The sequence below is a fragment of the Danio rerio genome, chromosome 19 (assembly GCF_049306965.1).
Source record: "Danio rerio strain Tuebingen ecotype United States chromosome 19, GRCz12tu, whole genome shotgun sequence".
NCBI lineage: Eukaryota > Metazoa > Chordata > Actinopteri > Cypriniformes > Danionidae > Danio > Danio rerio.
In genome coordinates this window covers 19,101,049-19,117,984 of record NC_133194.1, presented here as the reverse complement: position 1 = coordinate 19,117,984, position 16,936 = coordinate 19,101,049, and the positions used below count along the sequence as shown (strand labels likewise).

General features: G+C 35.9%; 1 protein-coding gene across 6 annotated transcripts in view; it reads left to right on the top strand.

Annotated features, from left to right (window-relative positions):
* The window catches only part of ints8 (integrator complex subunit 8), a 158,559-nt gene that overhangs the window by 51,000 nt on the left and 90,623 nt on the right, over positions 1-16,936 (top strand). For all 6 annotated transcript variants that reach the window (XR_012394574.1, XR_012394572.1, XM_073930818.1 and 3 more), the window contains exons 11-12: positions 15,117-15,258; positions 15,349-15,419. Coding sequence is in view for 4 of the 6 variants with exons in the window: in XM_073930818.1 (XP_073786919.1) it covers positions 15,117-15,258; positions 15,349-15,419 (213 nt within the window). In the remaining 2 variants the exon portion in view is untranslated. The remainder of the gene's footprint in view (positions 1-15,116; positions 15,259-15,348; positions 15,420-16,936) is intronic.

Genomic DNA, 16,936 nt, shown 5'->3' with positions numbered 1-16,936 from the left:
TATTTTTAAGGTCAGGAGAGAAGTTTAAAGGCAGTCGCACAAGTTGTCACAACAACATGGACATCTTCAAATGGTGTTAAAAGTGTCACATACTGTATTTATAAGATATAATTCACCCAGAAATGTAATTTCTGTCTTCATGTGATGCGAATTCACACTTAAGCTGACAGCGAGCTGTTTGTTTACCACTGACAACGCGTGCGTGCACACCAATAATGCCTACTTTAGTAAACAGAACCTGCATATGCTGTGAATAACTGGTAGTAAAGTTGTAAATAATGTTCAGTTTGTTGTACAGAGCGATCGTTTAAGAGCTGCGCTTAAAGAATGATTTGCATGTGTGTTGTTTTCTCAGAGTGAAGGCAGACATGAGCCGCATGTCTGGTATTAAGCAGTGTGTAAGCGAGGCGCAACTCTGCGCTGGAGTTTAGAACGGGTTTGTTTTTGTCTAATGAAAAATCTATTTTAGTTTCTCAAAATAGCAACGTGCCAGCAGTGCGCCTCAGAACGTCTTCCTTTTTAGACCAGAACGCCTATGGGCACACATATATGAGTGCTAATGCATTTGCTATTTAAACAGCGTAGCGCAACGCCTCAAAACGACTCTTGCGCCAAGCTGAAACTAGCAAAAACTAGCCACGCCTTGCGCCACATTGCGCCGGGTTTATGATAGGGCCCATAGTGTTGTGCATGAAAATAAATGTTTAACAGTGTCAGTATAACTACCCTAGCTTATATAATGTTGAATATAATGCAAGAGGGAATCTGATAATGACAAATGTCTCATTTTACCAGTGAAAACAAATGGTGTAACAATGTTGTCAGTGACAAATGGCAAGCATGGCCCATGTCTCAAACATAACAATTCAACTTTATAATTATGAATAGTTGTATTCTGATGTCATCATTTTACTGTGAATTAACAAACAGGACATATTAAAAGTCTGTTGAAGTCCACCATAATGACTGTAACAAATGTAACATTTTTAGCAACAGCAGACCTACACATAGGCCTATTATTATTGTTGTTTTACCATACGTTTGAGAATTAACAATAATAATAGCCTACTCATATTAACCTTTATTTTACATCTACAGAATCGTTAGAAAATCGTGATCTTGATTTTAAAGCAAAAAAAAAAAAAATGTGATTTACATTTCGGCCAGAATCTTGCTCCCCTAGTTGCTAAGGTGCTTTAGGTGGTTGTTAAGGTTTTGCTAGGCAGTTGCTAGGGTGTTCTAGTTGATTGCTAAGATGTTGCTATGCGGTTGCTAGGATGTTCTGAGTAGGGATGCTCATTTCGGTTAATTTTGCTAACCGACAACTGCCGCTCATTAATCGGTTATTAACGGTTAACTGGTCAGATTACTATTAATTTTATATTAAACAAATTGACGTGACTATTTTGTGTCCGACAAATTAAATATTGCATTTTAAAATACTGATTTATTTTTATATGCTAGCATATTAATAATAGAACATAAAAACAGAGCATCTTCACGCACCTGCATTGTTTAGCACAGAATTGCAGAATAAACTAAATAAAATGAATAAAATAAATAGGACTGCCCTAAATTATTTTCCACTTAAATAATTAATTTATATTACAAATCGAAAACACTGACTGATTATTTTTAATAACCGACATAGGCTGTTTTTTTCCCATCAAATGTTTTTTCTTCCGTCAAATAAAATAGCAGACTTCCTCAAATCACAAAACCTTTTTTACATTTTTAAAGAGCCCATATTATGGGTTTTTGAAAATTCCCCTCCATGTAGTATGTAACACAGCTCTAAGTGAAGTGAAGTATCCAGCTTAGGCTTAAATCTGTAAGAGTACAGTGTTTAAAACGGTTGATTCATTTAAAAAAAAAGAGTCGACTCATAGTGCTTCAAACGAGTCGCCTTGATACAGAGTCATTAGGTGTTTCGCCATGACGTACGAACGAAACCAAGTTATTCATGTGCACGCGCAAACCCGGGATATTTCAAACCTGCGGCCCCGCCCTTTGACGCAGAAACCCAGACACACACACACACACCCACAAACACAGGCACACAAACATGCCGGTCGATTGAAGTCACACTGCAGATGGATATTATATCGAGTCTCTACCCAAAGATGAAACCTCAGCATTATAACCAAGCAGTTGGAAACTATTGGAAACTTCTGCAAACTACATGCTACAAAGAATACTTCATCGGCGTTTGATAGAGGAAGGATCAGTAAAAAGTAACTTACTGCTGGACGTCAGGATGGGTTTCTTCCTCCATTTCTCAAGTGTAAGTACATGCGATTAAAGTTGTTGCCTCATTTACTCTAGCTTGCAAATGTATTTAGTTGTGATTTGTTACTTGTAACCGCGTGTACTGTATCAGGTTAACTGGCTATATTCTCTTATCGCGTGCAAAATGGGCGAGGGTAGTGTGTGTGTGCGCGTGCGTTGTCGTCCGGAGGTGTGTGTGTGTGCGCGCGCGCAAGGACGAGGGCAATGTGTGTGTGTGTGTGTGTTTGTGTGTGTGTGTTTGTGTGTGTCTGTGAAAAGAGCAGAGTGAAACAAGCTATGTGATCTCCTCGACAGTTTTTGGAGTTTTTGCTCAATAAAATAGTCAGTCGTCATTTTCAAGTCCATCAACTGTATTGACATTGACCCACTGGCAGCCAAAATCCACGCCTACACTATCGAGCGTGTATGAACTGTGATTACTTTTATATTGCTGATTAGCTGTTTGGCTTTTCACTCTGACTGAAGGCAGTCGACCAATCGCAGCAGGCTGTCAACGGTCCAATCAGCGCAGATTAGCTTCTAGCTAAGGAGGGGTTTGGGAACAAATGAATCACTGGACGATTCATACAGGAGTCGCTGGGATAATTTGGTAAAAATAAATGCAGATTATAAGACCATGAAAGTGTTTTTTGACCTTGCATGCATATTAGTCTGTTGTTGGAGACCCTTACAACCAAGATATGACCCTATTTCATGTATAATATGGGCTCTTTAATAGAAATTATTATTTTAAAGTATATGTCCTGATGTATGGTTTCCTTTCGCGGTTCAAGTGCGCGCGCTGCGTGATGAAAAGACAACAACAACGCGCGCATATGTATATATGTGTTGTTTAAATATGATATTGCATTAATTTGTAAATTTATAGAAATTTATGACGCAGATCCAGGTCAACATCAATGCTTTTTTTGGCATCAACATGTTTCATCAACATGTTTCAAACAGCAATATTCTTCTTCCATTTTGCTTCTTTGGCAAATGTGTCTGTAGGCACGGGTTATACGTTATCGTCCCACAAAGTTAAGTATGTCTTGCAGTAAAACAAGTGGCCGACCACAGCTAACATGCTTTTTTTTCATTCCAAAAACGCGAGGCGCACGTCACTGCCTTTATGTTGACAAGGAAAAAAGAGAAGAAGCGCGGTCCTCTTATGAAACGACTGAATCAGCTGGGTATCAATTGTGCAAAAGTGTTGCTGTATATGTTTTTACAAGTGTAATATTTATTACTATTGTGATATTCAAGATTTGTAACATTACATTCATACAGCTCTGGATAACTTAAAACAGCGATTAGACCTTCAGAGCAGCATTAATGCGTCCTGAAGTAAAGCGAAACGGCTATAAACTCCAGCAAGATAGAGTGATTATATACAGAGTCATACTTTATCTTTAAATAAAGTATAACTATAGAAACTGTGTTCATCTTAACTGAAAGCTTCTGCGTGTTTGCTGGCTTCACGCATCGCTCACCTGTCAGCCAGCACATAACCCCAAATGATTAAACAGATAGCGCACAGCACTATACGGTTACAGAAAAGTTTGCGCTGTTATAATCCACTTACCTTTTAATACGTTTTGATGCTTTTATAATCCGCTATTAAAAACAACAACAACAATAACTGAATGTTTTGAATGGGTAATGTAACCGTGGAGGGATGCATTTTGGTCCCCGCCATGGAAGAATGAATGTAGCGGAAACCATGCTCTTTTTAAGTTCTCTGTAGTTGTCTTGACAACACAAACTGCTGCTCTGGGATGATGCTTTTTTGGGTATAGTTTATAAAACTATAAAATGAAACTCAGTTTTGTGTGGGGTTATCATATGGGAAAAATTGCAAAAGATGCCCCTCTTAATGCGAAGGCGCATTCAATCGGCCCCTTATGCAGTCAAACAAAAAATATATAAAATAATAATTTTAATCGTTTAACTGATAGCATTAATCGGTCACAAACGCACCGTTTCGGTTAACGGTTAATCGATTATTTTGAGCATCCCTAGTTCTGAGTGATAAGTGGTTTATCTGCTTTACAAATGGATTGGGAAAAACTGCAGGTAAAAAACATGTTTCATTACCTCTAATGAGTGTTTATGTTTTTATATGATGTGGTAAAATGAAAAAAATATATATATAAAATCCTATGTAGAGCTTTATTATTGATCAGCATTGTCAGTGCTTTAATAACTGATTAGTTCTTTGCATCCTGGGCAGTAGCAACAGCATTGAAAGGGCGTGAAAGCAGTAAAAAAATCTACACTATTATTATTTAACACTATTACACACACACACATATATATATATATATATATATATATATATATATATATATATATATATATATATATATATATATATATATATATATATATATATATTTTTTTTTTTTTTTTTTTTTTATTATTAAATAGCACAAGTTCACTTTTTAAGTATAGGCTGTAATAATTAAGTTTTTTTTACATATAGTCTAGTATAGCATTACTTTGCATACATTTGTATAGTTTATAAAACTATAAAATGAAACTCAGTTTTGTGTGGGGTTATCATATGGGAAAAAATTATTAAAGTCAATCAGGATTTGTTTGCTTCGTAGATTAGGCTATGTAGGCTATTTTTTAAAAATATCTTTAATGGACTATGAGTAACTGTAATTCTTCAAAATAATAATAGGATGGTTATTTGTTGATTGTACTAAATCATCAAAACATTATCTCTTGATTGAATTTATGACGGTGCTGTGCCGGAGCGCACTCGGAGCGAGAGCAAACCCAGACACTCTGACTAATGACCATTTCCAAAGCAGAGAACATTTTAGAAAGTTTTGCTTTTTTGGCTATTCTCCACTTGTGCAAATAAACGGAGGTGTTTATGACCCGGATCCAGTACAGAGGCATTACCATCAGTGCTGGTTACTTGATTTCTGGACTTGATAAATTGTGTGATTCAATGTAACAGCTTCTCCATAATCCTTGACAGACTGAAGCCAAGCAGCCTTGAGAGTGATGAGTGCGGATTTACTTACAGCCAATCTCTAGGTGCATTCAGACTTAAGTCTGATATGGAAAACAATCTCCTGAGGACACGTTAGGTAAATTTTTAAAGAAAGCAGTGTGCTTTATAACCTCATTTACATCACCCTGGCTAAGGTGTTTCACTTTCTTAACAATAAAATGAAAACATGATATAAAGAACTGCCTATTTTCATTCTGATTTTAGCAACTTAACAGTCACCAAAATGTTGAGGCATCGTGTAGCTACATATTTATGAGCGTCATCTTCACTGTATGCATATCTACAACAAAACAGAGCCTATACCAATACTGCCTCCTTTAATTTTCATTGAAAATACGAAACATACTCTGTCTCTTTTGCTGAATATCAGTTTAATAATCAAAAATAGCCATTAAAAAAGTATAACGTACAATGGGTTTACGCATTGTACGAAATAAATACAAGCAGTCAATGTGCAGAATCGGTGTAGGTGGTTACATTAATTAATATATTAACTTATCTCTGTGCTCACCCAAAACACGTGACCTGAGAACAAGTAATAGATACAAAAGGCCAAAGGTGGGGAATATGTCTTTAGATATGGACAACAAGATGAATTAAATATCAAGGTAGATCCTTGATAACCAGTTCGATGTGCACAGCTCTCACTCACATTTGTATAATACTTTTCATCTTTATGATCTCCTTTTCTCTCTCTCATTCAGTACAAATAGGCTGTCAAATAACCTACAGTATCTGAATATTTTTTTTACGTGTAACTGAAACGATTTAAAAACAAACCTATTCAAAATATAAACAATGAGGATTCACTTGGCTGTTAAACAATGCAAAATGACTGAATGAGATGTTTATTTTCCTTCTCGCTGAGCCAGCCATTCCTCTGTAGAGATATTGTATAACAGCCTGTTGTAATTTGTTTTAAATGTTGTTTATAGCATTTATTGCGTACACATTTCATACACTTTTATAAGCTGACTTTTATTTTTAGCTGATTTCTGTTTTTAGTGTTGTAAGAATCAGCTCTTTAGTTTAAATCACATTATTTGAAGCTTACACTTAACCTACTCATTTGTCCAACAGATAGAATGGTCGGTGTAAAGCAAATCTGTTTTATGTTATTACGTGGCTAACAATAACAACATAAAACAGTATCTAATTATTTAATGAGCAAGAAAGCAGTATCTGAAGCTGAGGCATTAACTTATAAAGCACACAACACACCAACACAGATGTCAAAAACGAAACACAAGTTTACTGCTACTCCATAACACAATGTACTAATCTACATAAAACAAACAAACGCATATGCACAAAGGCAGTTTGAGGAGAGTTATAATGGAGCGGATTCAACTTCTAGTATTTGCTAAGTTCTTAGCATTGCAACCTGAGAGAAACCATAAAAGCAGAGAATTTCACTACGCTTTGCTAAAATATAATTCACACCAGTTTCAGCAATGGATGGAAATCTTGTTTGTGCTACTTGCGTTTTGACGGACTTTTGTTTTTCTTGACCTGTCCAAAGTGAAATCCCGGCAAAACTGATTGATCAGCGTAGCAACTCCAATGACGTGCTGGAATTCCCTTGTTGGTGAAGAGGGATTTCCTTACTTTCAGGGAAGCTTGGAGTCAGTTGCTAGGGGAAACAGATGTTGGACGAGACAGCTTTGTAGGTGAAGTCCTTCCTAGTAGGACAGGGTTTCAGAGTTTTGATGAGTTGACCCGATGGCTTGTTGTTGAAGCAGTTGCACAAGCAGATCGGGGGTCGAGCCGGCAGCAAGTGAAGGTCGCGGTTTGGTCAGTAATGTAACGAGGCTTTCGGTGAGGCGATGTAACGGCCACAGCAAGAAAAGAGCATTGTCCAGTCAGCGAAGACTGTGACAACTGGCAAAGATGACTGGCAAAGATGACCGGCAAAAGACGACAAAGAAATTTCCTTGTTCAATTTTTTATAGGCTTTGGGTATAGGTCGGGCCTACACAGTGATTGTCCAATCAGAGAATCTGTGGGGTTGGATCACACCCCCATTCCCTCCTCTAGGAGGCTGGGCTAGCACATCATGTGAGGATCATGTTACCAATTTGATTGACAGTTTTAAAAAATAAAGCATTATAAAATAGACACTTTTTATAGTGTGATTTCTTCAAATAAACCAATGCATTTGAAACTTTTCTTTTAATCAATACCAAACATGAAATATTTTACAAACATTCTGTAGATTTCATTCACCACCAATGTCTATAACTCAATAACTGTTTATAACAGTTACATTAAGCACATGGAACATGTACACACTAAAACCTACAAAAACGTAGAAAAAGCATACATTAACAATAAGTAAACACAATTTAACTGAATGTCCGCTTAAATTTTGAAGCTTTTTGATCGGTTCCTTTGTCTGCCTGAGGAATGTGTGTCACAGACGTGGTTCGCAGGTGCAAACCAAAAGGGCTTGCTGAGCAATCTCAAAAAACATTTTAGGGTGTTTTTGAATGTTGAGCCTCCTTTTATTGTTTTAAGATGTAGAGTTAATTACCGAGCATTTGTGATCGGGACTGGCAAGTCATCCTGTGGACAACCTTTTGCTGGGTGCCTGTGGATTGATTAAAAAATGAAATCAAAGCTTAGACATTGTGCTGGATCGTTTTTTATTTAATTACCCTAATTAAACAAAGATAAACCAGGATCCTGTCTTCTCTATATTTCTTAGCTAGAGTTTAGTTAAGGGTCGTCTTTATAATATTTTGCTAAAGGAATTAATTAAATTCATACTTTACCACACAGAGTAACTTGATGGGTTCTAGAAAATTAAGTCAATGTCCACTCCAGTGATAATAAGTTATAAAAATACACTGTTATTAATAAAATAAAATCCAGTGAAAAGTTGAACAAACAAAATACAAATAACAAAAACAAAAATTCCTTACTTTATCCTCCTTTGAGAATAAAGGGCAACCGACCTCAGTATAGAGAAGTCAGAAAGTGCTAGGGCTTGCATAGACTAGTCAAGGGATCAACTACTTCAACTACTAGTCGGCGCTCTCAGAAACAATCGACTTCTCGAGCGTGCATATACCATAAATGACATCAATGACAGCTTCCCATTCAAAACATTCAGCTTTTTTTTTATAGCTGGTTATAATCGCATTAAAACGTATTAAAAGGTAAGTCAGTTATAACATCGTAAACTTTTCTGTGTGTGCGTAACTCGTGTTACTTTTTTCACTAATAAAATACTCAATGCAAATACACAACTTAGCTTGTGTATCAATTTAATTGAATACACACCACTCTACTTCACTTTTTTAAAATATACAACAACATTTAGAGCAGGTAGGTCTTCCTGGAGATCTACCTTCCTGCAGAATTCAGCTCCAACCCTGATTAAACAACTTAAAAAAGTTATTAGGATCTGAAGGAGCACTAGGTAATTGAAGACGGATGTGTTTGATCAAGGTTCCAACTAATTTCTGCAGGAAGGTAGATCTCCAGGAACAGGGTTAGGCACCCATGATTTAGAGCATACAATCCTCAATATTTATGCTTGTTAACATTAATGCACAGTAATCCAACATTAACTGTATTTTCTTTATATGAAAGATGTTTTAAATGTATTGTTCTTAGTTAATGTAAGTAAAAACATTTACATTTATGAATACAACCTTGATATATAGTGTTACCATTTAAAATTTGGGATAATAATAAGCTATAATAAGCTGTCTGTATAAACACACACACGCATAAGCACCAACCAAGTGACACACACACACACACACACATACACACAGACAGCATCACGCTCTCTCTCATTCACAAACACCACACACACACACAAAGACAGCACAAAGCTCTCTCTCTCTCATTCGTGCACACACATAGACAGCAACAAACAAGCTAAATTCACACACATACACACATACATACATACACGTGCTCGCTCGCTCGGGAGTTGGGAGCGATATTATTAGACCGCCGGCTCTCGTCCAAAATTACACCAGTTACCGACCGTTGCCGTGCTTTATTTGGAAATGTATTCCCGCGCCACAAGAAATCTGGTCAGGTCCCGTGGCTGACCTCTAGTTGCAGACCTCTAGTTCAGACCTCTTTGACCGTTATTATAGCCTATAACTTAAATCATATTACAACAATAATAGCAATTTGTTATTCTGAAATTACTAGTATCATAAAAATCTCACATCTATGTTAATGCTGTTATTGCCAGGGTTCCTATCGTGATGGCTCATAATTGTAAATGTAAGACTATTTATCTAGAAGGGTTAGACAGTATTCAAGGTTTTTGCACAAGAGGTTTCTAGGTCCAATAAGCAAGACCTCCAATAACCAAGACAAGTTTAGTTTGAATATAGTAATAAGAAGTTTTTAGTCCTCCAATTTTTAATATCAGCTATACAATTTGTTATTTTTGTAAATTTGTGCAAATTTTCAGGTTAAGAGGAGGTACATAGAGTTGTGTATCATCGGCATAAAACTGTAAACTACTGTTATTTAATGATATTGCCAAGGGGTACATATGTAATGTAAAAAATGGACCAAGAACTGAGCCTTATGGTTACCCCACAAATTGCTTTTATTGGTATGACACCTTCATTAACTGACACAAATAAATAAATTGATTAGCGAGTTCTTAATCATTGTCCTCACGGCCCCCCGCTATGCTTATTTTGTATGTTTTTTTTTTTTTTTTTAATCGCTTCTGAGGTTTATTTTGCTTTGAACCTAACTGCTCTGCATTGTAGACATCACAGAATATTCTGCTCTGATTGCAGTTTGAAAGCATGTTCAGTACAATTGGAATCTTGGGCATTATGTGACTTTTATGGTAATCAAATGATTATGGTAATAAACCCTTCACATTGCTGTAATAATTAAAATGTTGCAAACAGTTTGAAGTAAACGTCAAAGTTTAGCAAATTTCCCATTTGCAGGGGTAGAAAGCAGTAAACACTTTGTAGGAAAATTGTTGATTTCTTTTTGGAGTTCTCTTCTAATGAGCTGGTCATCTAAATCAGTTGTGTAAAGCAGAAACATGCAAATAAGAAGCAGTGAGGTGGCCGTGAGGACCAGGATTGAGAACTGCTGGCATAAGCAACAAATTGTGTTATATTTATTGAATAGTCAAATATGCTCTGGAAAAATCTAAAAAAAATAAAAAAATAAAAAAAGGCAAAAATGGCTATTTTGGTCACAAAAGTTGCAGACCCTTGGTCTAGGTGCTATGGCCAAAAAGCGGCACCAGCTCTGTGACAGTTGGAATATCTAACTAATATTTGACCAAGTCTCTAGGCCAGTGGTTGCCAACCCAACAATTGCGATGCCACAGATATGCAGTACTTCATATATCTATGTAAAGCTGGGCGATATGGCAAAAAATTATCACAATTTTTTTCATATCAGTCGATATCGATATTCATCACGATAAACATACAATCTTTAGATCTATCAATTTTACAAGATTTTCAGTATGCCAGTCGCTTTTTGCAGCTGATTTAACACATATAGTGAAATGTTTTAGCTGTCTGACAATATAAATAATAAAATAATAAACAAAAGAACAATCTTAATTCAGCATTTACTGTTATAATTGTTCAACATCAGAAAAAAAATAATAACCCCTGTTTGGAACAATTAAAGGAGAGTTAATGGTCACAAAACTGTCAGTTTTCACATTTTAGTACAGTCAGGATACCTGAGTAAACAACAACAACAATTAAATAAATACCTCCAATATAGACTAATAAAAAATATATATATATATATATTATCTTTAGTGTAGCCATCTTAACTAAGTAAACTAAAAATAAATAAATAACTGCAGTGTAGACTAGAAAAAGATAAACAGGCTTGTCCTCTCTAAGGACATTTCGAATATTTAATTAAGTGAAGTTCTTCTTCCAGAACAGCACAATGTCCACATTCTCAGGTGAGAGGCTTAATCTCTGTGCAGAGACAGACATAATGCTCATTTTTGATTAAGGATTCATTTAGATAGATAGGTTTCCGTTTAAATTAATGAAAAATATATACATATACTGTGTTTGTAAAGTGCTTTTACATGACATATTCACGAGTAAAATACATTGCAGTTTTGTCTGAAACTTATGGTTGTAGCCGTAAAGGTTGTATTTTTGCCTCCCGTTAGTGATGCGTAAATGGTGGTTATATCTGCGGGCACTGCGGATAAACTGCAGGTCGGGTATAATTAGCTAATTGCAGGTGGGTTGCGGGTGTATAGCGGGACATGGCAGTGGATCAGTGTAAAAGCAGAGATTGGCTTTTGCAGAATGGGAAGAAATGACACATTGAAGGAATAATGAAGGAAGTGCAAGAGCAGCCTACTGTTCAAAGTTTCAGTTGGAGGAGTCAGAGAAAAATCTGCCGTTGTCCTGGGAGAAACAAGATCGCTTATTTCCACGACTGCAGTGCTTTGCGAGGAGAATCATTCCTACAACACGCAGTGTAAGCAAGCGCTCATTAACTGCAGTCTGCAGCTGACCGCGTTTCGGAGGTGAGGCAGAGATGGAACAGCCGCATGGTGATATGAAAAGCAGAGAGCACGCTTTTTCCTTTGATCTCGTTTTTGGTGTAGCTTGCTGACATGATTATGATTTTCATTGTTTTTGCTTAACTTTCATTTGGGTAAAATTATTTTGCCCACTTTGAGAAATTTTTTGCGTTTTGTTAAATTTTATTTAGATTGATTTGTATGTTATTTTGTTGGCTCTGCTCTTTACCGACAATACTGAGCTATCCTAAATCTCAAGTTCACTCTTTTCTCAGAGTAAGGTGGATAGGGAAGATGTCGACCGACTTACATTTTGCAAACACGTAGAAAATGTATTGTTAAAGACATCAGGTAAGAGGTGAACGTCGGGAAGAATGCGGCGCACTGCGCTGAAGGACTTTTTTTTTCTTTTCATTAGTTTTTAGCGAGGTAAGGGGTTATTCATGAATTAGAATTGTTTTGTTATATTTCTTTCTTCTGTTTAGCTTCACTATCGTCCCCTTACTCCAGTTTAACAATTTTTTGTTTGATAGTTTGAATTAACTACTTTATTATATTATTTTTTATTAGTGTAAATGTTGTAGTGTAAATATCCTTAATGCAGCCTGTAGAGCAAGGTTCAAGTGTTCATTGAGATGTGATTGAGATTGTGTTGTCTGTCATATCTTTCATCTCTTTTTGGGGGTTTTTTTCTCGTAAAGGACACTTTCGAAAATGATGACATGAGACTAGCTGCCCTGGTTTTCCAGCACTTTTTTAGGTCTGTAATTTCTTAGCATCTTCATAAGGGTGGGGTTGTTTTAAATGATGAAACAGGCTTGTGGTGTTGCCTGCTTTTGATGACATGAGTTGTCTTGCGCAATGTGCAGCGCACGTTGCTGTTTTGTGTCTGATTGCAAAAAACCAAGTAGCTCAAGACTGAGGTCAAGTGACGTTTCTTTTCAACAATGTCTGTGACTCTTACCTTTTTACCCTTTTTTTTCTTTTTCCTTTAAGTACAAGTAACACTGTATGGCTGTAAACTTGTATGGCGAGCTGCATCCGGAAGGGCAGGCTGCAAAATGCTTGCGCAATGTTACGCATAATGTGTAAATAATATTATCGAGCAATTATCGAACTGTCATTATCATTTTATCGTTATTAAAAATTTTATATCGTGATAATTATCGATATCGAATTATCGCCCAGCCCTATATCTATATGCAGCACTTCATACGTCTATATGCGGCACTTCATATGACATCACGTACCCAACAAGGTGCGAGCCTTAAAGTAATAAGAGGCTGATCACATATTGTGTCTTTTGCATGCTGAAGTTCATTTTTTCAAATGGAGAAATGGCTCGCATACTCAAATAGGGTAGGCACGAGCCTACAGCATGCAGCAAGTTGAAAACATTAAACCGCGAAAACGCAAAGCCCATATGCAGCATGCAAAGCTCTTACTGCTGACAGAAAACAGCTTCAAAAATACACCTCTCACCTCCAATTACACATTCAGTTTAATCAGGCTTTGATCACACAATAACAATTAGCTCCAGTTGCAACTTCAGTAACTAGGGATCTTGGGCTAAAAAAGGTTGGTTACCATCGCTCTAGATCAGGAATCACCAAACTTGTTCCTGGAGATCAGGTGTCCTGCAGATTTTAGCTCCAACCCTAATCAAACACACCTAACCAAGCTAATCAAGGTCTTACAAGGTATACTGTACTTGAAACACCCAGGCAGGTGTTTTGAGGTAAGTTGAAGCTAAACCCTGCAGGGCACTGGACATCCAGGAATGAGATTGGTGACCCCTGCTCTAAGTTTTTAAAATTTTTAGAGGACCGGACCAATAGTCAACAAAGTTTAGACAATAAAATGCAGAGCACACAATTATGTCACTATTTAATAAACATTCATAAAAAAACAATAAAAATGATTAAGTTTACACAATGAGTGCATGTATTTTAAAGACCAGCATCACAAAATATGTCAACTTCATATGAAAAAGGAATAAATGCCACAGGGATTGATTGTTTCACCCTAGTTCATTCATTTATTCGTCCGTTCATTCACTTATTTATAAGATTGTGTTGGTTTTGAGGAAGTGCACTAAGGTTAGGTTGAATGTCTGAGGTGGATAAACGAAGTTGTACAGCAGGGCTATTCAATTAGTTTGTCATGGGGCTCAGTTCATGAAAAGCATCCCAAATGAGGCGCCTTAGAGATAAGGCTTGCAATATGAGTGATGACACAACAGCATATAAGAGCCCATATATTGTATTTTTGCTCCTTAAGACACCCACAATGTATTTTTCTACATTAAAGTGTTAATATATTGTATTTTGAAACTACATAATATCAATGCAACAAAAATTTGGCGTTGTGAGGCCTTTATGATTAGGTATCCAAATGTTTTCGGCTGCTTGCGCCACTCACTGAATGTCAGGTGGCTCAAGCCTTGCTCAGCCTTCAACTGCAGCTCGTGCTGTATTAAAAAGATGCATGACACTTCGTATAATGGCCTTTTTTTTTTTTTTTTGACTAAACTAAATATATTTTTGATACCTTGGTCGCGCTATTTGGGAGAATCTCAACAAATTTAATAGCCCTGTTGTACAGCATGCAAATGATTATCACTGAGAGAGGTTCGGTATCCAGATTTGTTCAATCATTTGTCAGAGGTAATTAGCCTATCGGTATTATGTTGTATAGTCCATAAAAAGTGTGAAGCTGCCTGGTTGGTTCTTGTCGCATGACTTTGACATGATATTCTGAAATGTTGAAATGTTTTCAATTCACTGCACCTGGAAAACGTGAGGATGTCATATTGCGTATGCATCTCTTCCTATTTTCCAGTCTCCATTTAAAATAATTAACTGGCTTGTGCAAAAGACGTAAAATGTGAATGGCCCTTATGTTGACTCCCAATATCAAACCTTTGCATTGCACAGCATCATTTGTGGTTGAATTTAAATTTAATCAAGTACTTTACGTAGGCCAGTAAAAGATGTCCACAAGATAGGATGTAAAATGCCCAGCTCTGCTCTTGACCCTAAGTTTGGGGCTGGTCATTCAGTTTTTTGGCATAAGGAAAATAATAAAATCCTCGCAAATAATAATAGGTTTTCAGCATTACATGCTTGAACCCCTAATAAAGCTTCTTCTACTTTGCAATATACTTTTTGTTTTAACAATTTGTAAATCACTATTTACATCAATTTAATTTAAAAGCCAAAATCACATGTAATGCATTATGTACATAGAGCTTGTATGCAATCTAAAACATTCCCTTAATACTTGCTTTTGTTACAGGGACAGTGCTCTGGAGGAAGTGTGTAATAAACTGTGTGTGTGTAATGCAGTAAGAGATGCACTAGAAGGTGGCATCCTCAGTGTGTCTTTTCATCAGCTGCTTCTCAAACCCAGTAAAAATATCATTAGTTTTCTTCTTGAGGTATTGTATACATTGTATACTTATTAAACCAATGCATTTATCTAAGTAAATTTTCTTTTAATCTCAGCACTGTATCTTTTGTGTCTCCAGGTATGTACAAGGTCATTGGAAAAGGAAAACCTGCCTGAGTTGAGCAAGAGTAAAATGGCTCTTTTCATCAAGTGAGCATCCTTACACGTATTCAAGAACTATTTTTATGTAACCAGTAGGTTTTTTGGTGCCTTTTTTTTCTTCCCTTCATTTTAGCGTAAATAAAAACAGCAGTCATGTTCAGATCAAAACTTAAACGATCTAAGAATTTGGCTCTATCACATACACTATGATCACAAATACTCTGTGAAATATAACAGGGTTTTCTTTTTTTTTGTCTTATGCCTTTAAGAAAAAAGTAAAACTTGAAGTTAACTTAGAGCAAAGACAATGTAAAACTGTTAATTGAAATTTTGTCAGAACAATATATATAACAACAAATTTTCACATAAAAATACAAACAATGCAAACATACAAACAATGCCATATTGTTTGGTTAAAAATGCCATAGAATGTATTGACAGCTTTCAAAAAAATTTATTTGACCATCTACATAGAACAGGCGTGTCATAGAACAGGCAATCAGTTTTGTGGCGGCCCGCGAGGCTTTTTATAAATATCAATACAATCTGGCCCGCTTTACAAAAATGAACGTAATTCAATAAATAACCACCGGGTGTCGCTATTACATGCATTCAATTAAACAGCAGTTCTTGTTATGATCTATCTATCTATCTATCTATCTATCTATCTATCTATCTATCTATCTATCTATCTACACACAGTTGAAGTCTGAATTATTAGCCGCTCTTTGATTTATTTCTTCTTTTTTAAATATTTCCCAAATGATGTTTAACAGAGCAAGGACATGTTTACCGTATGTCTGATAATATTTTTTCTTTAGGAGAAAGACTTTTGTTTTATTTCGGCTTGAATAAAAAGCGGTTTAAATTTTTTTATGAACCATTTTAAGGTCAAAATTATTAGCCCCTTAAGTCTTCAGAACAAACCATTGTTATAAAATAACTTGCCTAATTACCTTAACTTAACTAGTTAACTTGATTAACCTAGGTAAGCCTTTAAATGTTACTTTAAGCTGTATAGAAGTGTCTTAAAAATATCTTGTCAAATATTATTTACTGTCATCATGGCAAAGATAAAATAAATCAGTTATTAGAAATGAGTTAATAAAACTAATATGTTTAGAAATGTGTGGAAAAAAATCTTCTCTCCGTTAAACAGAAATTGGGGAAAAAATAAACGGGGGCTAACAATTTAGGGGGGCTAACAATTCTGACTTCAACTGTATTTATATATATATATATATATATATATATATATATATATATATATATATATATATATATATATATATATATATATATACGTGTCTGTGTGATGTATGTAAAATTTGGCCCGCGACAACGTTTGTTTTTTTGCATCTGGCCCTCTGCCCAAAAAGTTTGGACACCCCTGACATAGAAGATAAGTGCAAAACAAAATCTGTTTTACTAGCCAAATTGGAATCCTGAAATTTGGCCCTAGGATGAAAAGTTGTTTTAACCTGATTTGGAAGAGTCAGTAATATTAATGTGCTCTGCTCATGCTGCTATTTGGCTCATGGTTTTGATGCTTGCATGGTGTTTTG